At 37.9% G+C, this 22,735-nt stretch overlaps 1 protein-coding gene across 14 annotated transcripts in view; it reads right to left on the reverse strand.

Annotated features, from left to right (window-relative positions):
* Adgrl3 (adhesion G protein-coupled receptor L3) overlaps window positions 1–22,735 on the reverse strand; it is a 482,809-nt gene that overhangs the window by 309,943 nt on the left and 150,131 nt on the right. For 9 of the 14 annotated variants that reach the window (XM_045130208.1, XM_045130203.1, XM_045130201.1 and 6 more), the window contains 2 exons: window positions 7,360–7,374; window positions 4,483–5,283 (listed from right to left, as the gene is read on the reverse strand). In XM_045130208.1, the coding sequence (XP_044986143.1) occupies window positions 4,483–5,283; window positions 7,360–7,374 (816 nt within the window). The remainder of the gene's footprint in view (window positions 1–4,482; window positions 5,284–7,359; window positions 7,375–22,735) is intronic. The other 5 variants (XM_045130202.1, XM_045130200.1, XM_045130197.1 and 2 more) reach the window with 1 other exon arrangement.

Here is a 22,735-nt window from a genome sequence, read left to right on the forward strand (position 1 = left end):
GGAGCCTCTCTGCTGTGCCGAGTCTTTCCCCCTTCATTCCTCAAAGTGCACTATTTAAAAAAATAACAACTATAGAAAACGTGATTTTATAGTAGAAGAAGATGCAAGTTTTAGAGTACACATCTATGCTAATTATGTAAGCCAAGACTCCAAATTATATACTATCTGGAGAATATTTAGCATGCAGTGATTTTCACAGGTTACATGAGCTATAAAGATTTGGGTCCCTCATTTTGATAATGCAGATGATCACTGGTTTGTAGCAAGTTGCTTCTTTGTTAATGTGTCATACGTAATATATGCATTCTGAAATTTAGATTTAACAATGACATTCTGAGGTAGGGATATGATTAAGGAACATTTTGTTGAGAAAATTGGGATGGAGAACCCAAGTAAACCCTGCACAGTTAAGCGCGAGCTGTCTGTGGAATACAAGCCTGGTGCTCCACTCCCCCTTCTTGTCCAGAAGGAGGCACTACCTGAAATTAAGGATCCCCCCATAAAAACGTTTATGTAGCCAAGAGAGGAATATTTGCCTTTTATCTTCCCCAACTGGGTATGTGCATGTAATTTTAATTTTTATCTATTTGCAAGGAGAGAGAAAGAGAGATAATGGGGGTGCCAGGGCCTCTTTGCTCTGTAAACAAACAGCACATGCATGCATTAACGGGGCTATACATGAGTACTGGGGAATTGATCCTAGGCCTATAGGCTTTTCAAGAAAGTGCTTTTAAGCGTTGAGCCATCTCCTCATCCTGAAACTAGATATTTTTTGATGTACAAAATAATAATGTATAGAAGAAATAAAACATAGGTAACCATTTACATAACAATTTGAGGGTAATGATTTAAAAAAAAAAAAACAGAGAACATAATTAAAATCAGAACCAAAAGGCTCAACCCACTCCCAGCCTATGGCAACAACATTAACAACAATTATGCTTTGGTTGCCAAATTCAACTGGGTAAGGTTTTGACCCTAACATATTTGCTTTAAGTTGATGTTTCTGTATATAGTCATATAACAAGACCCACAATAAAATGGCCATAAGAATTACTAAAAGCAATTACTTTGAAAAGTGTCAGCATAATTTACTCTGCAAAATACCGAGCAGAAAACAGTTTTTTTGTGTGTGTTATGATATGACCTACCTCTATTAATGGTAATTGGAATTCTCATACCCACACATATCATGCATAAAATGCACTTGTATACTTATTTTATCCACCTCTAAATTACAATGGGCCCATGCCAAACCACTGACTTTTTAATTTGAGCACTCATGTGTGCAAACTGATACCTTCGTGATGATTATATCAACAAATTCAGTACAAACAAAAACTCATGATTTGCAAAACAGACACGGTTTTACATATAGTCGTCCAAAGGAGTGATAATTAAATCTTCTGGTTTAAGAATCCAATAAAAAGCCAAATTTTATCATTTCTCAATGTTTGCAACTTTAATGAACAGTCTTTAAGCAAATATGGGCACTAATGCCTGTGGGGAAAATGACTCATAATTTTACTTCCACCAAACACACACAAGTGGATGGATGGTACACACAGGTGTCCTGGCGTGCACGATTAACGGCCTTTTCATTTTCTCTCATGCAAGATACAGCTATCTTTATGTAGGAAGAAAGAATACATATATATATGTAAGTATATATATATTTGTGTGTCTCATATATATACAAATGTACATATATGAGTGTATACACACACACACACACACACACACACACACACACACACACACACACACATATATATATATATATGACAAAGTATGCCAGAATTATTTTTTAGAAAATCTCCAAATATATGGAACAAAGGTACAATACTTTTCTTACCAGATATAGATTGAAATTTTGCATTCTTTTATGAAATTGAAACCAACCATATTCATGAATTTTAGGCTATTCTTAATAAAATAATATATAATTTTTAAATAAACAAAACTTGAAAAATGTTATTTTTTGATTCTCTAACTATAAAATCTGATAAGTTATAATGGTTTGAGGCCTCCAAAAGCTACTTCATATTTTAAGGTAGTCAAAAGGCTAAAATGTTTCGAGCATGGTGGTGCACATCTTTTGTCTCAGCGCTTGGGAGCCAGAGGTCAGAGGGTCGCTGTGAGTTTGAGGACAGCCTGAGATTACACAGTGATTTAGGGTCTCACGTGAGACCCTACCTCAACCCCCCTCCCCAAAGGCTAAAACTTTTTGATCAATAGTTTTTTTTGTTTAATTAGACCACAGCTATGAAATAATAGTCTCCTCAAAACACTGACTATTGTCCAGGCTCTCAATTGCAGAGGGCAGTGGACTTAGCAATCTTACCATACGGCAATGAGGCAGATAAGATAGTTTAGATTTGGTTGGAAGACTGGGTAGCCCTTGATTTTGTGGGTACCGTTCTTTCTAGAAAAGTCAACTGAACCTCGGCCTTGAGTGCGGAAAGCACTGTCACTCAGACTGAAGCCTCTTAGATAAAATGGCACCTGAGCTGTTTTTGTATGTTGTTGTAGAGGGCAGGATGCACCTGATCAAAGGCAGGTGGGAAGAAGAGATTTATGGTGGCTCACAGTCTCAAGGGGATGCTTTAAGATGGCAGGGAAAGATGACAGAGCACAGGCCAGGCATCAGTTCTGCCAGAACAGGTGGAAAACAGGTGCAGAAAAAGGAGCCAATTCACATGGGCAAGCTAGGAGAACAAGCCTCAAGAGCCCCCCCCAGCAACACCTCTCCTGCAGCAAGGCCCCGCCTCCTGAACCGCCACCAGCTGGGGAGCAAGCATTCGAAAGGCTCGAGATTTATGGTGGACACTAACCCAGACGCCTCCCTTGTCATCCTATGTGAACAAGGCTTGGAAAACCATCCATTCATTCAGCACAGATCCATAGAGCCATGCTGCACAATGTATCACACTAATTCCTGGGAAGACGTGATCAGACACATATACAATTGAAAGACGACTAAGGCAAGGCGACGTGATAATGGACTCAGAATTTAGGGCTATAAGAAAATGTTTGTCAGATGGGCTAAGAAAGATAGCAGAAAGTATGTACTGAAAGCAAGATAAATAATGTAAACACAAAGAAATGTATACAAGCAAACACACAAGGATAAGATGAATTTGTTTTTGGAATTTGGACACACATCTAACCCTCCTAGGGTACTCTGACTTGGAGAACATTATTGCGACTTGCTATAAAACTTAAGTTTCATTTTAATTAATTCATCAATCAATAAGTTTATATTTGTCTTATTATTTTTTTTTGAAATAAGGTCTCATAGTATAGCCCAGGCTGTGCTCAAATTCTTTAGTGTTAGAATTAAAGGCATGTGCCACCATGCCCCGTGAAAATTTAGTTTTCAAATCAAAATAAAATTGCTTAGTTGTTAAAATATGGGAGAAACTCAGGGTTTGTGTCTTTGTGTGTGCGTGCACGTGCATGCCGTGTAGTGTGTATAGTGTTGCACATGGATACAGAGATGCACAAGTCCTGTGCACGTGCACGCAGGGGACAGGAAAGAATGGTGGGTGACCACCGTCACTCCTCCGTTTCCACTTCGAGAGACAGTCTTTCACTGAACCTGGAGCTGCTGTTTTTTTTCCAGTCTGATTCAGTCTCCACTGAGCCCCTGCGATTCTCCTGTCTCCATCCACTCAGAACCGAGGTCACAGGCATGGGTGGTCACACCTGGCTCATGGGTCCCGGGGACCACATTCGGGTCCTTGTCACTTGCAGAGTCAGCATTCTCATCTGCTTATGCGCTCAGCGATGTCCCCACGCTGGAGCTAGTGTTTTCATTTCTCATCTTTAAAAACTCTCGAAGAAAACAGTTTCATCCAGAGGGGGAATAATTATAATTATAATTCTTAGAAAGAAAGATTTGTCTCAACCTTTGTCAAAGTGTGTTTAGAATAGTCATTTCTTTAAAAACTGTGAACTTTTGGACATACGCATTATCAAGTAGACATGCGGAGATGTACGTACAAGCAATCTGACCTTCACATAGGCTCGTGATGCCAGGAAATGAGAAGTTAGTAGTTTCCAGCCTTTGCAGCCCTATACCAAGCAAACCTACAGCTATGCTCCAAGTGGACAACGCACTCTTGAAAGCAGACTACAATTGATTTGAAAAACTGGCATTCCATCTTAGCACAGGTGTTGTGTGCTTTACGATGGTGCAAAGAAGTAATTATCTGATAAAGACAGAAGAGCTTCAGAGAAGCAAAGCAAGTTCTGAGAACCGTGGTGCAAAGGACAGAGCGTCACTGTCTTGCAGGTATGCGTTTTCAACGCTGAAAGTGACTATGATCAACCGATCAACCCTTCTGGATTGTAATGACAGTGACCCTTTTTGATATCCCCAGCCCAGAAGACAACCAAGGAAGTGAACTCACACTCACAGCCACCTCACTGAGACCAAGCTGCACCTCAGCATAGAACACCGCCTGGAGTCCAACTTACCTGACCTACTGTCCAGAGGTCCAAAGTCCAAAGAGTACTTCACGACATGGTAGTTATTCCACACGTACAGCAGGTTGTCTCTGGGGTTGTAATCCACAGCTGCTATGTACTGGTATGAGTTGGGAAAGGGCACGTCCACCATACTATCCTTGCTTTGGTCAGTATTGTATATGTAGTCAATCTTGTTCCCCGTGGCTTCATTGTCGTCATCCTCGTACACAGACTTGACCACGTAGAGAATCCCACAGATCATAAACGCATTGGAAGCGGACCTTTTGTCATACGCCGTGTCCCACGTGCCTTCGATCCGTAGGGTGTAAGGGTTCAACTGACTAATGACAATTTTACCATTGTTCTGCTCTGTTGCATAGATGACCCAGAGCCCGTTTTCATCCACTGCCAAGTCTATGTCAGACTTGCCTCCCCATCGGTATGGGGAGGTGTCATGGTAGTTGGCGTTGGCTATGATGGCTTCTCCACTCTTTATTCTAGTCCGCAAATCAAACTTGACTATGTTCCTGGTGCGCTCCTTGTTGAAAAACAGAGCCCCGTCATACACTACAAATCCTGTACCGTCCACCCGGTGAGGGAGCTTGTAAGTAGTTGTCGGTCTTCCGGCAATGAAGTCATCCTTGGATGAATACTCAGTGAGGGTGTCAGTTCTGTAGGGCGTCCAGGGCATGTAATAAATTTTGTCCGAAGCCTGCAGAGGGTCTTTGCACCATGCCCCAGATTGGTGGTCAGATTCGAACAAGTGCTCACTCTGGTAGACTCCTTTTAGTAGTCCAGGGCAAAGAAAAACTGTCAGAAAGGAAAATAAAAAGTTAAAATTATAAATATATTAACAATAGTTTCTGCATCTGTTACTATCTTTTACCAAACAGAATGCAACATTGACAAAAGATACACTCACTTATTTTGCTACATTATATTTTTGAAAACAAAAAGTATTTTTCCATATGAATTTTGGCTTTTTTTCCAAGTCATTTTGATTTCAAATGCTAAAAAAAATCCATTTTAGGAGTAGCTGTACTTTTTATGATTTTACCTTTGTAAACATGTTGTATAATATTTTAGCATATTTATTATAACATGTCTATTCATTCTATAGACATATAATGAAATACAGATATTTATACACATTATGTGTACTAATTCACTGAAGAACATATCTCATTGGAAAAATGAAAAATAATTATTTCTTCCACTCTGATGAAGTTAGCTGTTTAGAATTACCCATAAGCAATAGATAGATATCCACATCATTGTTTTTTTAAAGGAAAAGAAAATCTCTGTAACAAAGACCAGCTTATCATCTAGTAAAAACAGCTCTTAAAGCTTCAACAACGCACACAGAGCATGCAACCCACACAATTAACATGGGTGATGGATGGGTACTGGAAGGAAAAAGAGAAAAGTAGAGAAAGAAAGGAAAGTAGGAAGAAGAAAAGGTGAAAGGTTACAGAAAAGAACCCAAGATCTAGATTTTAATCAGTTAAAAATGTCCTGTTAAATACAATAGTATTGGAATTTAAAAACATGTACCTTTTACTGTAACATGAGAAAGGCATTGAAAAAAATAAGATTACTCGCTGTATTTTGCTGCTCATACTTCAGAATAGAAATGGGTGAGACTCAACTGATTTTTAGTATGATTCAGTAGCATATTGTGAAAATAGAGGTAAGAAAACAGGGCAGGTTCATCTGTCATAACGAGGCTAGAAAGCAGTGTTTCCCAAAGGATGGTCTGGAACACATGTTTTGAGGGGCTTAGCATGATATAACCCAGTAGAAGCCAAGAGATCCTCAGTTTTCTTTAAGCGGAGCAGGGGCAAGGTCACTAGTAACCCGTCCATTGGTGAGTCTCTAAGGTAGAAGTTGGGGGAATGAATCGCCAAACTACACAATTTCATCAGATCCCAGGAACTGCTGTCTCTTGGATGACTGTCCCACTACACCGGCTCTGGGAAACACTGCTCTCCTATTTGCAAAGCAAACAACACTGAAAAATAACCATGCACTCCACAGTTAGAATTGAGATGATTAGCAGTTTCCTGGGTGGAAAAAATAAAAATTAGGAACTGTAAGGAATGTGGATGCTGACCTGTTTTTCTTGTTTGTTTTCACGAGTCAAGAATTATTTGTTTGTCATTAGTGACCAGCACTCTACTAGAAACTATCAGGACAGTTCCAGAGGGAAACAACGGAAAGTCAGCTATGTATTAGAGGTGAAGGAAAAGCCAGGCCCATCAGCAAAAGGATCAAAGTTCTGATTTTAAACAAATGACAGGCTTGATGGGAAAAACTGGATCTAACATCTTTCATAACAACAATAAAGGACAATTATCAATTTGTAATTAATTATAGTATTGATGGGATTAGGGATTTTCCATATGAATATCTCAATTATAAGGATGAAGCACACTGTCTCAAAGTTTTATGTTCAAGTCAGTAATGAGCCATTGGTTACTAAAGGTATTTACAATTCTTTTTGAATAGGCTGTCTCCTTTTTTCTCTAGTATTTAAAAAAACTAATAAAGCAGGGGAAGTCATAACAGAGCTAAGGACAGCTAGGAAAGAAACAATAAATGATTCTAAAGCAACCCATATTCACAGCTACTGGATCTCTACCTACTGATTTAAAAATGCAAAACAGTGTTGATGTTGAACAAAATACAGTGTTGCTCATTTTCTAGTAAACTGTTAGGATAAAATGGTCAGTAAAACAGATTAACGTGAAGTTGAGCAGCAGAAGTAGTCAATAAATTGTCATAAAATTGATAAGAATTAATAACAATATTATTTGAACTAAATGTTAAACTGTTAAATATCTTAGCCTATAAATAGTATATAATTTATGAAAGGTATTTAATTACCTTTTTGTTCCACTTCTATTGGAGAGAGAGAAGTAAAGAGAGAAAGGAGAAAAGAGAATAGATTAATGGTACGGTATTGGCCAAGCACGTTTTAATCACCTCTTCCAAACTGAAAGTAAATAATTTATTTCACTCATACTTCTTTAATTGAAAATTGTGTCTTTTTATAAAATACCAACTCACTAAGAAAGTTCTTTTTAAAATAATCATAAGCTTCCACATACAGTATAACAATGGAAAAATAAGATAAAAATAATCAAGGTAAGATTGAATAAGCACATTGTTACAAACCACAAATATGAGACATTCAGTACACCTAAGAAGGTAACCAACAGTTACATGTGAAAGGGGAAGTCATCAAGTATATGCATGGAACACTTCCAAATAATTTGGTCAATTTACCTCACACAAATAGCAAATACCACTATTTAACTTCACAATCTTGATTTTTACACCGCTTAAAGAGCTGCTCTGTTGACAAGAATCTACTCTGTAGTTCATTTCCTAGGGATTTAGATTCTCAAGGACTTAGCAGTCAAGGGAGGAGTGTACTTCTTGAGGTGCCATGTTAACTATGAATAATCTTACCCTCGTAAATAAATGCACTTAGAATCATTATTGAGAAATAAACTTATTTTCCATTCATTAATTCAATCATTGATGTTATTATGGAAAAAATACTGTCTTCCAATTAAAAAAAAAAAACAGAAAAAAAAACTTTATATCAGAGTGTCATTCCATAACTTCTTCCACAACATTTAATCAAAAGATGGGAAGGAAGGAATGCTTTGGATGCTGCCTTCTGGACATGAAATGGCCAATGTATTCGTGACCTCACAGAAACTGTCATCACTTACACAAGAGCTGCATGATACTGGGCCCATCAACATGTTGTTGTGGATGAGTGAGGAGGGGAAAATTAATATCCAAATAGGAAAAGGAATAGTTTGACTAAAAAGGGGCTCAGTGGATGGAGCATAGAGGATGAGTGAGGGAAGACAGATATAAGAAGGTATTGAAGGGAATTATGATCAAAAGATATTATTTGCTTCTATGAAAACCATCAATAAAGCTTTTCAAAGATGAGGTAAAGTAATAATAGGAGATTCTCACTTATGTTTATGTATATCTTTAATTATGTCACTATTTTTAAGGTACTAAATGAAGTTAGTGAAAATTTAGGAGAATGAAAATCTCATGAAATATCTTTAGGCTCACCTTTTTTATTTTTTAAAATAGACATTTGTCTTATTTGAGGTATTTTGCCTACATCCTACTGAGGCAAAAGGGATCACCAATGAAAAGTCAGAGTTTGTGGAAGAGTAGAGGAATTCATGACAGAAATATGAAAAACCACAGAAAACAAATAATGTATGACTAAAGCAATTTCAGTGGAAAGAATGAACTGATAATTATCACATAGGAAATAAATTGAAAACTTCAGGGAAGTTTCAAAAACAAACAAGAATACTTCTTTGGGTAATTACACAATTTCTGTATTTCACCTAAACTCATATGTATGCATGCAGTTGTCAAAACTATGCTTAGGCCTTTTTGGAGACTACAATATTACACATCAGAAGAAATTACTGGTCATCATATGTGTATGAATTGTGTATGTAAAAATGCTTAGAGCTGTTGTTTTATTAGTTTACAAACATATCAACAATATTTTATGAATTATTTTTTATTTTATTTTTTATTTTTTTTATTTATAGTATTTCTTTGAGAGAGAGCGAGAAAGAGGGAGAGAAGTTGGTGGGTCATGGCCTTCAGCTGCTATAAACAAACTCCAGACACCTGCGCCATGTTGTGCATCTGGCTTACATGGGTCCTGGGTAATCGAACCTGGGTCCTTTGGCTTTGCAGGCAGGTATCTAAACTGCTAAGCCATCTCTCCAGCTCTTGAGAATGACTCTCAAAATTTATTATGCAATTATTATTGGTTATTAATCACCCTCAATTTCTCTTTGTTGGGTATGCACTGTGTGGTAATATAAAGCAGTCAATAGTTTTATCTAAGAGAAGCCCAAGTGGAGGAGGTAGAGCCTGAGGCTGGCCATGTGCAGGAGGGTCGGGGCTCTGTGTGGTGGGGCTTGGCCTGGGCCTGGAGGACGCTTCCGCAGTGGCTGCAGTGTGGGCTCCAAGACCAAGAAAAGTGTAGCACCCTGGGCCAATGCAGTTCAGGCCACAGTGAATACTTCCAGAATCCAGTCTTGTGAGATCAGACCTTGCCAGAGAGAAGTGCAGTGCGAGACTCCTGCGGCCTTGGTGCCCCGGGAACTGCGGCGCCTCTTGTGGTCCTGAGTCAAGCGAGTCTTGCATTTTTGCTTATTGATCAAATTGTTTTGAAAATTCAGCTTGTAGATCTTAGAGTCCTGCTGCTGGCCAACAGGCCACTGGCCTCTACTTTGACTAATTTCAAAAGAACAAAATTGTACAATATTTTGTTTAACCTTCAGGGAGAAAAAAAAAAAAAAAGCCTTAAAAAGCCTTACTTAAAAGATTCACCAAACCCTGTGAGTAGAACACAAACCTTTTTCAACATAAATCCAAGGAAAAGTACAAAATATTTTACCACTAGTCTGAAATGTTTGGACTGAACCCCCATAACAATGAAGGCTGGGGTTGAAAGTGGGAAGCTGACAGTTTTCAATTACTACAGTATGAAAGATTTCCAACTAGTTTTATTCCTTAATATAGTTTTCTTTCTACATGTCCTTTTGAATATGAAGTATGTATATTAAATAACACAAAAACTACTCTTTACCAGAGTAGAAGAAAAGTAACTTGCTTTTCAGGGCCAAAATCCTCCTTTTAAATTATTTTTATGGACAACTTCCATAAAGAGAACAATATGCCATGATCATGATACTCTCTCATCAACACATTTTCCCCTCCTAAATCCCCTGTTCACTGACTGAATCCCTTGATCTTTCCAACTTGTCTCTCTTCTATTTCCATGTCAGCAATTTTATTTTTCTGCCCATTATACAGATATTAAATAGGTATCATCAACCACCCTGAGGTCAAGGGCAATTTGTGCCTGGAAGACAGCACTGTAAGCTGTCCTCCTCCCCATCCCTTTGTTTGGCTTTTACATTCTTTTTGCTATCTCTTCTACAATGGTTCTCAAGACTTGGAGGGTGTTATGGAGACGTCTCACTTTAGTGCTGAACACTCCACGGTCACTTCTCAGCACTTTGGTGACTTTTGAGTTATCCTACTGATCTTTTTTATCTGAGTGATATTTCTTTTTCCAATAAATATTTGATTAGAAAGATGGGATATGTAAAAAATGTACAGATTGATAGTGTATTACACACTATAAATATTATCTTACATTTTAATGGGGATTTTAAAAATTATTCCAAGCTATTTGAATTCTTTATCTTAACTGTTATTTGGGAATATTCTGCTTTCAATCTTTTCATCTTGTTCTAATTTCTAAGAAATTGGCAAGAGCTGGAACAAAAGCCAAGCATGCCATTACTACTTGCTGGTTTCTCAGAATAAAGATTTATTGGACAGGCCTGCTTCAGAGAATAATTATTATGGTCTTGCCCATGTCGTGACTGGCTATAGCTCATTTATCATTTATTTGCCATTTTCAAGACTGAAGTAAAACAGTTCTATAATTTAAGTTGAAACAAGAACACACAAATCATATTTCCATAATAAAAACCGGCAAGACGACGTAATTTGTCGCTGAAGAGCTTAGCAAGAGTTAGAAGTGGCCAGTCTTTGTATGGTGTCTAATTCTGGTGCTGAAAGTTTACCCTGAAAACAAGAAAGCTAAATTAAATGGAAACAAGAAACATGCATAAATCCTTCTTGAGCACTCAGTGCTGGGCCCATAGTCCATATTCAGTGAATAGCTCATGAACTAAGCACATACTAGAAATAATGGTGAACAGGTTTCTTTTTTATTCTTCTGTAAAAAGAATCAAGTGGAAAGTCAGAATTAGATGTATAGTGCAAAAGTCACAAATACTTAACACCTCTCAACATTATAGTACGTAGGGAATAAAGCAAAATTTATGAGAAATTCTTATCTCCAAATTATTAAGTATAAAACTGGAAGGAAACAAAAAGTATGTGGAAGGTTTTTCAAGCCTTATGAACAAGAAATGAGTATTCCTTACACCAAACAGCCTGCAAAGCCGTAAAAACACAGGACTCGCGTGCATCTTATCTTCTCTGTGTAATGCAGCCATAAAAACCGAACCGCTGGATGACGGCTGGGCTTGGACGGCTTCAGGAGCTCCTGTCTTTAACTTGCCCGACATCCTGAATCCTGACGTGACAGCTGTCATTGCTCATTTCCCAACCTCTTTGGACATAGTTCTTATCCCTTTATTCTCTTCACTTTTAATTCTCCAACTATTTTTATTCTCCATTCTCCCTCCATAAATATGTTTACATCTTTCCATAATGTGATTTTATTGTGGTCCTTTGTCAATGTTAATGACATAAGCTATATGCTGTGGTTAGGACAAATGACAGATTCAGATGAAAGATAATTTCATTCTGCACAAAGGAAAGACACTAGGAAAATGTGACTAGTTGCAATTTCCTCCAGTTCATAGCATATATATATATATATATATATATATATATATATATATATATATATATATAAAATCATAGTTATGTTGTTCAGAAAATGAAGAGGTTTTCAGTCAGTTCTAAACATACACACAGACACACACACACACACACACACACACACATCCGGCTGTGGTGGCACACACCTTTAATCCCAGCACATGGGAGGCAGAAGTAGGAGGAATGCTGTGAGTTTGTGGCCACCCTGAGACTACAGAGTGAATTTCAAGTCAGCCTGGGCTAGAGTGTGACCCTACCTCAATAAAAAAGAAAGAAATGAAAAAAGAAAAGGTACAGATCAGAGAGCTTATGCCTGCCAAGCCTTGCCAAACTGCACTGCAAATTAAAGAGAAGTAAGTTTGTTGCACGCCAAAAATTGTTAGTGCCCTGAGAATGATGACATTGCATCTAACTATGTGGCTGAAATTTTATTTTCTAAAACTACAAATTATATATAAAATTTTATATTTGCAACATAAACGTTCCAAATAGCACAATGATATAGTCCATTCATGGTTCTTTACTTCTTTAATCTGTAAATAAGGAAACATGCATGGGGGATACAATGGTTATAAAAGAGGAGGCAATTCGTAAGCATTTTTTTTTTTTTTTCATTGAAATGCAGTGGTGTTTTAGAGAGCATTGTTTTTCTGGTTTTATTTGGCATGGAATAGTAAAATACATTTGGCTAACCTTAACTGCCAACCGCAGTTACATAAATGGGAAAAAAAAAATGCAGACTAGGTAACCAAGACAATCATTCTTGGGTAAAAATCAGTTGGAGGTTGGGGAGATGGCTCAGCATTTAAAGGTACTTAGGTACAAATCTTTCTGACTGGGGTTCCATTCCCCAGTACTCATGTAAAGCCAGCTGCACAAAGTGGCACATGCTTCTGGAGTTTATTTAAAGTGGAAAGAGGCCCTGGAGTGCCCATTCTTTGTTCCTCCCCTCTCTCTCTCCCTGTCACTCTCTCTCCCATCACGGGTAAGTGAATCAAGTATTTTTAAATATATGCACCATGTACAATGCCTTGTGAAAGTGTGTAATCAAAGTTTCAAAGTTCACAGTGATATGTCTGGAAACACACTGTAATTTAATGAAATGTTTTTCCATGAATAACCCAATTTAATTTTCCAAACCATATTTTGATGTGGTATTTATTACTCCCATCAGGGAAGGGTTAACAAGAAAGGGAGTGGTTAAAGGACTTAAAAAGGCTAACATTAGTAGGTGCCATTGACCTGTAATGGTCTAAACATTAGACACTGAAGAAGACATTCTCATGGTCTTTAACTCTCACAGGCCGTATGATAAATGTGTTAAAGTTGGGATTCAAAGGAACACTTTTTATCGTATTCATGATCTCCAATAAAAGGTGATCTTGTTCATCTGTAATTCAAAACACATAGAAATACTGCAAATAATATGTGCTATGCTTCTATGAAACCAATTTTAGTACTGTGGTATTTTCAAAGAAAGTGATGCTAGGTCACTCTACTCAGAGCTATCTTATGGGATTAGTGAGACATAGCATTTCTCAAGGGAATACAAGGCAGAAATGGACTCCACATTTCTTGGCCACGAAAATCAAGATAACTCTCATCATTGGAAAGAAACATGGATTCAATACCACCAGGCTCACTAATTCTTACTGTTCTAAAATACCTCATTGCTTCTCTTCCAGTTTCCTATCCACCAAGAACTATCAAAGCTCTTTAGTAAATAAAAACAAGATCTGTGAAGTTCATTAAAACTTTTGGTGTATTGCACATCAAAAATTCTGAGGGACATCTGTCTCTTTCAATAAAATGCTAACCTTTTATTTAATGAGAGACAGGAGTCTGCAGCTCAGCTTCCAAATTATGTTTTTCAAATTATACTCATGCATTAGTGAACAAAAGAGTGACTTAAGCACCCTGTATTATCATGGATTTATATAATGTGTTTCCAAAATTAACATCTCCTGATAAATTTCATCCTAGAGTGTCTATATTGAAAATGTCAATAATTCATAAAATGTTTTCAGCAGCCACATTCTAAATTAAACACTTAAATACAATATCTATAGATGCTGAAGAGATTGAGATGGCCTTTTACTGTGTATTAACACCCTTTTCCTTTGAGGGATCTGTGTAGCTTTTCAAACCATTAATCTAGCCTCTTAAAAGAAAATACTGCCATTAGCATTCTCCTTTTAGAACCTACTTATAATAGCTGCTGGAAAATAATAATTTTTCAAAGTTCTTGTCGGTAAAATTTCAAATCAACACTACCATTTGTTTCATCATGGACGTATACGTGTTTGAGTGTCTTGTCATTGCTAGCTGATAAGCATGGGACAGGACACGTGGCTAAATAAAAAATGAGGATACAATCACCTCAAATGATTAACTCTTCTCTGTCAGCAACAATTGCATACCACATTGACATCTGAAGATTCATATGGAGGCATGTTGGTAAATTAACAAGGTAAGCAGAAGAGGTGGGATTAAGATACTAATAGCTGGCGAGACATGTTTTCTGGATGCAGCCATCATGTGCACGGTTCATAGCACCTTGAGGTTGGAGGAACAATCATTAGAATGAACTGATTTTTGGATTTTTAGGATGTATATTCACTCACAACAATCTATTCTTGAATGCTCTCAAAGATGCCTGTGTGAAGACATTGCAACCAATAAACAGAAGTGAATGTCAGAGAAATATGGTGGGGATATATCAAGAGAAGGGTAGCTAAGACAAAGTGCAAACTTATTTTTCTTTTCCATTATGTGTTTCCTTAGATGTATCATTGATTGAATCTTGCTACTAGTTTTGTGTATATTGCTGTATGTATGACTCACATATTCAAAAGGCATTCAAACATATAATGCAAGTTTAGAGAGATGGCTCAATGGAGGATGAACTTGTTATGCAAACATGAAGACTGGAGTTGAGACCATAAATCATAAATGCTAAGTAGGTGTGGGGCCTGTTTGGCAGCTCTCAAGAGGCAGAGGCCAGTGTGACCTTCTGGGGAAGTCTTCAACTAAGAGGACCTTCCTCAATAAAAGGAGTGGAGAAAGACCAAGAAAGACATAGGAAGTGTTCCACATGGTACAAACATGCATGGACATCATATCACACCCCCACACACATGGCAACATAAATAGTGTATTGTAAACCCCAACACTAATAAATTGAAATTTTAAATAAAAACAAGTAAGGGGTAACAAAGTATGTTTCTCCAATTTAATTCTATTTATTTTTTTATTTAACCTTATTTATTTTATACATTTTATTTTGGGATAGGGTCCCTCTCTCTCTCTCTCCCTCTCTCTGTCTCTGTCTCTGTCTCTCTCTCTCTCTCTCTCTGTCTCATCCAGGCTGACCTGGCATTCACTCTGTAGTTCCAGGCTGGCCTTGAATTCACAGGTATCCTCCTACCTCAGCCTCTCAAGCACTGAGATTAAACGTGTGTGTCGCCTCAGCCAGATTTTCCCCCTCCCCTTTTTAAAATAATGAACAAAATCTTGTAATTTTTTTTTAAATGTATGTCTTGGTGAAACATGTCAAAGTGGAGGAAAAGCACGGCTCAGCGGAAGTGACAGGAGGCTACTGTGCTCCTCTCTCCGCCAGACCAGGCAGTCCCCTGCTGCAGCTCACGCACTTCCAGCTCTTTCTCTCCTCGCCACCCATCTGTGAAAGGCTCATAAAACAAATTTGCTTGTGAGAACACTGAGGAAGGAACTACCCACAATCTAGCATTATTTGGTGTGACTTCCTTACTTTATAGTGAAACAAAATATACCTTCCTACAGACAAAATAAGGTGTTTCATATGGGATTTTAATTTCATGTTTTAGGTGGTGTCAATGCAAGTACTTTATAAATTTTGTTATATTATACAGGTGATCTTTCCAGAGAGCAAAACTTTAAAAAGCAAATAAATTTCAAAAGGAAATTATATTTTCTCAGGAACTTATTTGTTCAAACAGGCTTTGCTTTTTCATCGAGAGAGTGATGCGCACCTGCCCAAAGATTTTCCTGACTCAGCTCTGCATGTAGAACAGTGTGTAGAAGAAAGACTGCCACTACTTCTGGTGTGTCAGGTGTCTTAAATGACACGAAGATTCTCCATCTTGCGTGATCTTGAGCAATTGGTACAATTTGTAAGTAACCAAGGCAAAATAAATGCAATATGAAATACATGTGTGGGTTACACAGGCCTATGCTGAAGTGAATTTTTTTTCTAAATGGGATGCTAATGTATTTATTTATTTTTGCACTTGTATAATATGTGTATTGTGTATGGATGTGGTGTACGGCCGCATATTCCCCACTCACATGCATACAAACACCGGAGGAGAATGTCTGGTCTTCACTGCGTCTCCACTGCTCCTAGATGGGGAGTCTCGACCCCTACGTCAACCTGTTGTTTGGTCAGAACAGTGAGCTGCGGTGATTCTCCTCTCTCACAGGACTGGGTCATGCTGTATGGGGTCATGCTGGCTTTTGACATGGGTCCCTGGGATCTCTGACAGCCCAGGCTCTCTGAGGACCTAAAATGTGGGCAGCGGGTCTTCTTACCCATTGAGCAACCTCCTATCCCTAAATGTAATGTTTAAATAAAACAATCATTTGATAATATTTTTAAAGGGAGATCCAGATATGTGTTAAAACAATGTAAATGGGAAAAAAATAACTTGCATTTGGGGCATTTTTAAAGTATGGCTAAATAAGTGCATAATTGGAATCAGAAGCATGCTTTAGCCAACAGTGACTGCATGGTTTTTTATGTGGAAACCCTCACTGTTAACCTATTTAACCATCAAAACACTTTAGAAGGCAGGAATTTATGTTATCACCATGAACTTATGAACTGTAACAATTTTATAGAGGAATAGACGAGAGATAGGATACATTAAAATACTTGCTTACACATCCAATCTAGAAGGAGATAGAACTAGGAATTTAAAAGATACAAAAGGGCTGGAAAGATTGCTCAGTGTTTAAGGTGCTTGCGTGTAAAGCCTGACGACCCAAGTTCAATTCCCTAGTACCCATGTGAGCCACATGCACATTATAGCTTATGCGTCAGGAGTTTGTTTATAGTGGCTAGTGACCCTAAAGCTTTGTTATTCTCTCTGTCTCTCTTTCCCTCTCAAACACATAAATATGTTAAAAGATACAAAATATGGTATTTGGAATGAGACCTTGATTTGTAAACCTGAACTCCTTTTCTTCTTAAATGTTAAAGCTACTGGCTTACAGAATCAAATGTGTACTTCCAAATAAATGTTATGCACTTTTGGAAACATAATGAGGGCAGACTAGATTTCTTGTCTTTATGAAGCTGATATTTATTAACCACAGATCATGGCCTCTGGGCTCACAAGTCCCCCTTATGCACGCTACTTGAAATGCTCAGAGTGGTCAAGTTTGATATTCTACTAGTGTGGCTACAAATTTCATAGATTAGAGATGTTGACTTGAAATGTTGACTCTTTAAAAATGAAAATAAAAATTAAATGCATATAATAAAACCATAGTAGTTTACAGTGTTTATTTAAAGTGTTGTTGTCTCCTTCAAATTAAAAACAATTTCATCCAACACTATGAAACTGATGCCTTGATAGGTGCAGGTTAAGTTTATGCAGTTAGAAGAACCAGCCATCTTTGTGAATCTTCTTCCTCAATTAAGTGAAACACAAACTATCTATTTGGATTCAAGGCCATTGAACTCTTGCAAAGCATTTGTTGCCCTACATGTGTGATTGGTCTTGCGAGTAAACTGTGCCCTCTCTGTTTTATAGCTAATGCAAAATTACTCCATGACATTGATAGATTAAAACACTTACTACCAGAGGAAGTTGGTGAGAATGCAGCAAACTCAATACATCTGTCCAGTTTACTGAGGTGCACTTTCAGTGGACATCAGGACACCTTTATCCTCCAGACTTCAAGCAGTCAGAGTGGTGAAATCCTTGTATTCCAGCCCACTCAAGGACCCCAGAAGCACTGTTTCTTGGTACAAGTTAATTCATGTTAGCTTAATGGAACCAGATTTGAATTTCTCATATGTAGTTGACAATATTTTGGAAAGATTCACTGAGGGTTTTTACTCAGAATGAAAATATCTATCATTTCTAGAGGTATCCATCTCCTATCTGATAGAAAAACAAAAGAAACTGGGTAACTAAGGTTAATTCATTTTTTTTTAAAGGAAATAACTCATTCTAGCCCAGGTTGACCTAGAATTCACTATACAGTCTTGGAGTGGCCTTGAACTCATAGCAATCCTTCCACCTCTACCTCCCTAGTGCTGGGATTAAAGCTTTGCTATGCCACACCCCAATAATTGATTAAATTTTTGAGATCTGGACATCTTAAATTTTTCTGCAGAAAAATATGTGATTAGTAAACACAGCTGGCCCTAAAACTAACTTTACATCCTCAGGAGAAGTACTGGGACAGCGTCTGTCACTTTACATCCTCAGGAGAGGCGCTGGAGACAGCCTCTGTCACTTCACAGCCCCAGGAGAGGTACCGGAGACAGCCTCTGTCACTTTACAGCCCCGGGAGAGGCTCTGGAGACAGCCTCTGTCACTTCACAGCCCCAGGAGAGGTACCGGAGACAGCCTCTGTCACTTTACAGCCCCGGGAGAGGCTCTGGAGACGGCCTCTGTCACTTTACAGCCCCGGGAGAGGTACCGGAGACAGTCTCTGTAACTACTCTACAGCTATTCTGGCAAATTGGCTAAGCAGAATGTCAGGATAGATGTTAGCATGTAAAACCACATCTACTGGTTTTACGTGACGGTCATGTTTCCCTTGTTGCTACACAATGCGAGCAAAAACGATAGATTTTCATGAAACCAGATTAGGTCTGTAGCTATAAAATAACTGTAGGACATAGTTTCCTTACCAACCCAAAATACAACAAAGTCAATAGATATATACCAGAAGTGGTACTATGACCTATTTGATTTTATTTCTGGAAATCCATGTGTGAATAAAGCCATGCTTTTATTTTAGATACTATTTCCTTGTACATAAGCTCCCACTTTCACACATGGTTATAAGGTCATTCTTAGTCTAGCTGGCACTTCTTGATGAAATGTATTGGTCCATATTGGTGTTTTTCTGTTTTGTTTTGTTTTGTTTTTCAAGGTAGCGTCTCACTTTAGCCCAGGCTGACCTGGCATTCACTATGGTGTCTCAGGGTGACCTCAAACTCACAGCAATCCTCCTACCTCTGCCTTCCGAGTGCTGGGATTAAAGGCGTGCGCCACAACAGCCGGCAATATTGGTGCTCTTACATGTACCACTTAACAGTTTATACTGTTCTTCTCGATTGTTTACAATAATCTAGACTTTGTGGAATCTTTCCTCTTCTAAGTTTTCATCTCATGTAGCCTAAATGTTTTGGCAATGCCTACCTTTGAAAGGCAAGTCTTAGGAAGAAAAGAAATTCCTGAAATTTCTCACCTTTAGGAGCTGGAGGAAGATTCCACTCCAGCTAAAATGTCAACTCGAAGTATAATAACTGGTAGAATTCAATAATTGAACAGAGTCTTTATAATATTAGTCTAAAGTTTCAAACATATCAATCTTACCTGACAAGATTATAGCTGCTATCTAAGAAAGTAGTTAACAGGTGAAATATTCAAAGAGATGGCAATATGATTACTATTTTATTGAATTAGATTTGTAAATGAATATGCAATATTTTAACATAAAACAATTCTTGGTAAATGTTGACTGAGGGATGCCTAAGTATTTTAATTCCTGGAACATGACATATGAAAATATTCCTATATAGTTCAGAGATCTCTGAGAATTAGACCCAAACTGATGTTATTTCTTCCTTCAATACTGGTAGATCATACTGGGGGTAGGTGATCCCAGGAAACAAATGTGAAGGGAGAGGAAAACAGATTCAGAAAAGAAAGGAATGTCACCAAATGGGGAATTAAGTTGCTGCTGCTATCGGGAGAACCAAGTTCCACTCAGATGTTTGGAACATACACCAGTGCCTCCCAGAATGGCGATAGGAAATTAGGAAAACTGAAGACTGTGCGTGCGTTCCTTTTCCCCATGGACTGATTACAGACTTGGCCAACATGAAGTCCCCTTACTCGGGCAGATGGCTCGAGTCATGGCCAAGCTGGCTAATTCCCTAGAGAAGGTCATAGTGCAAATGTCTAAAGGACAAAGTAGACACATCTAGAGGAAAGAGTGGGTAACAAACGGGGGCCTGAGCGACCACAAAATAGTTTTTCCAAATCTGGTTGAAATCAGAGTTAGGCCAATGGGTATAATATATGTCCAGAAGCATCTATTAAACATGAGTCTATGCATGTGCACTCATGAAATACTGTCTGGGCCTCAGTACTTAAATCTTACTTTGTAACAATACTGAGATTTAAATGTAATTAACAGTGATTTCAATGTGACATATAGTTAATTTGTGGTCCTTTTTTAGGGTAGCTTTTCTTTAGTCAATCTCCAATAGATATTTTTAATACTGCAATATTACTATTAGCTCTTTTTTTTTTCTATCCTCCTTTCCAGTTATATGCAACTGAGAGTGGGAAGTTGAGAAAAGAACTGGAGCTAGGCCTTTAATTTTCACAGGACTCCTGCTGCAGCTGAAGCAAGGAGACAAAGCACACACACACAAACAAGCGAAATAAAGTGGGCATAAGACTAAGTCTTTCTGTTCTCTTGTCCATCCTGAAAACAGAGCGTGAGTAAAAAGTAAACCACACAGATCGCCTGTTGTGAGCTCCGACGCAACTGAGACTGGGCTGACAACAGGATCTTGGCTGGAGAGTCATAATTCTTTTCACTATTTCATTTCATTTGTTAACACTTATGTGACATTAGCCCATGGCTAACTATTCCTATTTTGATAAGGCAGGGACTTAGGCAGGACCTCATCATGGAAACATTGAATGAAATGTTTCTCAGATAAACACCGTTGCTTGTTTTAGAGATTGTATTTCTTGGATTTGAAAACTATAGGATAGGGGCTGGAGAGATGGCTTAGCAGTTAAGGTGCTTGCTTGAAAAGCCTAAGGACTCATGTTTGACTCTCCCGGTCCCATGTAAGCCAGATGCACAGTGATGCAGGGGGCAAGGTCACACAAGAGGTTGTACGTGTCTGGAGTTTGACTACAACAGCTGAAGGCCAATTCTCTTTTTTCTTTCTTTCTTTCTCTGCCTCTCTCACTATCTCAATGTGTCATGTAAAAAAAAAAAAATCCAATCTGTTGTGCTTGCCTCAAACAAACAAACAAACAAACAAACCCAGTACTATAGGCTAGGAGAGTAATTCTGTGACAAGGTATAAAGAAAGGAATTAAGGATTCTTGACAAATAAGAATAAAAGTGGTGGGTGTTTTTCAATCTCAATTCATATATTTATTTTAATGACAAACATAAAAAGTGAGCCCATACAAAATTTAAAGAATCTGGGATAACAAAACAAGTTGTTGCTGACTGATTGGCTTAATGAACTTAAAGATGAGTTAATACAAACTGATTTCTAGATGGAGGAAGAACATAGAGGAAACAATTGGTGCATACAATGTTTGTCATCGGAGTATAAGTGTCTCCAAAATGTTTTCTCCATGGAGGGAAGAAAAAAAGAAGATAATTAGCTAAGGCTGTAATTAATAGAAAATGCAGTCCATTTATTAATGTAAAAGTAAGCTGCAGAGTCAAGCTATTGATGCACTGGTAAGTATTCATATGTACATACTTAAGTAGCAATATTGAAAGTCTCATCATTGCATGTCTATATCATTATCTGTAATGTACAGGTTATATTGCAGTATCTGTGGTGTCAGTGAACATTTTTGTGGTTTTCTAGTTATTATTTAACTCAGACATCCAGTCATAAATGACAGACGTTCTGAAAGCATATAATAGAAGTTTTCGTCAAAAAGAGAAAACGTTAATTAAAATAAATGCAGACTCAAAAAGAAGAAGAAGAAGAACGGAAGAGCATAAACGTATATGCTGATAGCCAGCAACCGAACAGGACAGTGATCAGGCTGAGGAGACGGGTCCGCATTTAAAGGCGCTTCTCAGCCTGGAGGCCGTAGTTCAATTCCCCGGCACTCAAAGAAATCCAGACGCATAAAGCGATGCGCGCATCTGCAGCTCGTCTGTAGAGGCAACAGGCACCAACAAGCCCATTCTCTCCTTCTTCCTCTGCCCTGTATACTCTTCGCACACATATAAATGAATAAAATGTTTTTAAAAGACAAAAGAAATGGAAATCAGAGTGAGGTTCGGATAGCACTTTCCTTCATGCAGATGACAATCTTTAAAATTAAGTAAGTGAAAATGAGTGTGCAAAACACTGTGTATAGGCCACAAGTCAAACATTTGGGGGACTGGCTATGTGATAAGGGTTTACAGACTTTAATTTTTAATTGCATTCAATTCAATGATTACCTTATATTGGTCATTATGTTAGAAAGCTTACAACTTCTAATTTATCTTACAATCTTTTTTTCATTCTTTATGGAAGGGAATTAAGTTTCCATGAGTTGCATGATAACAGCACACATGGCTCACAGTATGGGTGTTAGGTATCAAACCAGATTTGCATGATTTTAAAACCTGTTGTGTTTTCCTACCCAAGCACTAACCAGATCTAACCCTGCTTTGCTTCTGAAGTCATTGAGATCAGACATGTTCACGGTATTATAGCTATAGATGAAAAACCCGTTTTCTAAAACAATAGTATTCTCTTGTTTTTGTATACAGTAAT

The sequence above is a fragment of the Jaculus jaculus genome, chromosome 11 (assembly GCF_020740685.1).
Source record: "Jaculus jaculus isolate mJacJac1 chromosome 11, mJacJac1.mat.Y.cur, whole genome shotgun sequence".
NCBI lineage: Eukaryota > Metazoa > Chordata > Mammalia > Rodentia > Dipodidae > Jaculus > Jaculus jaculus.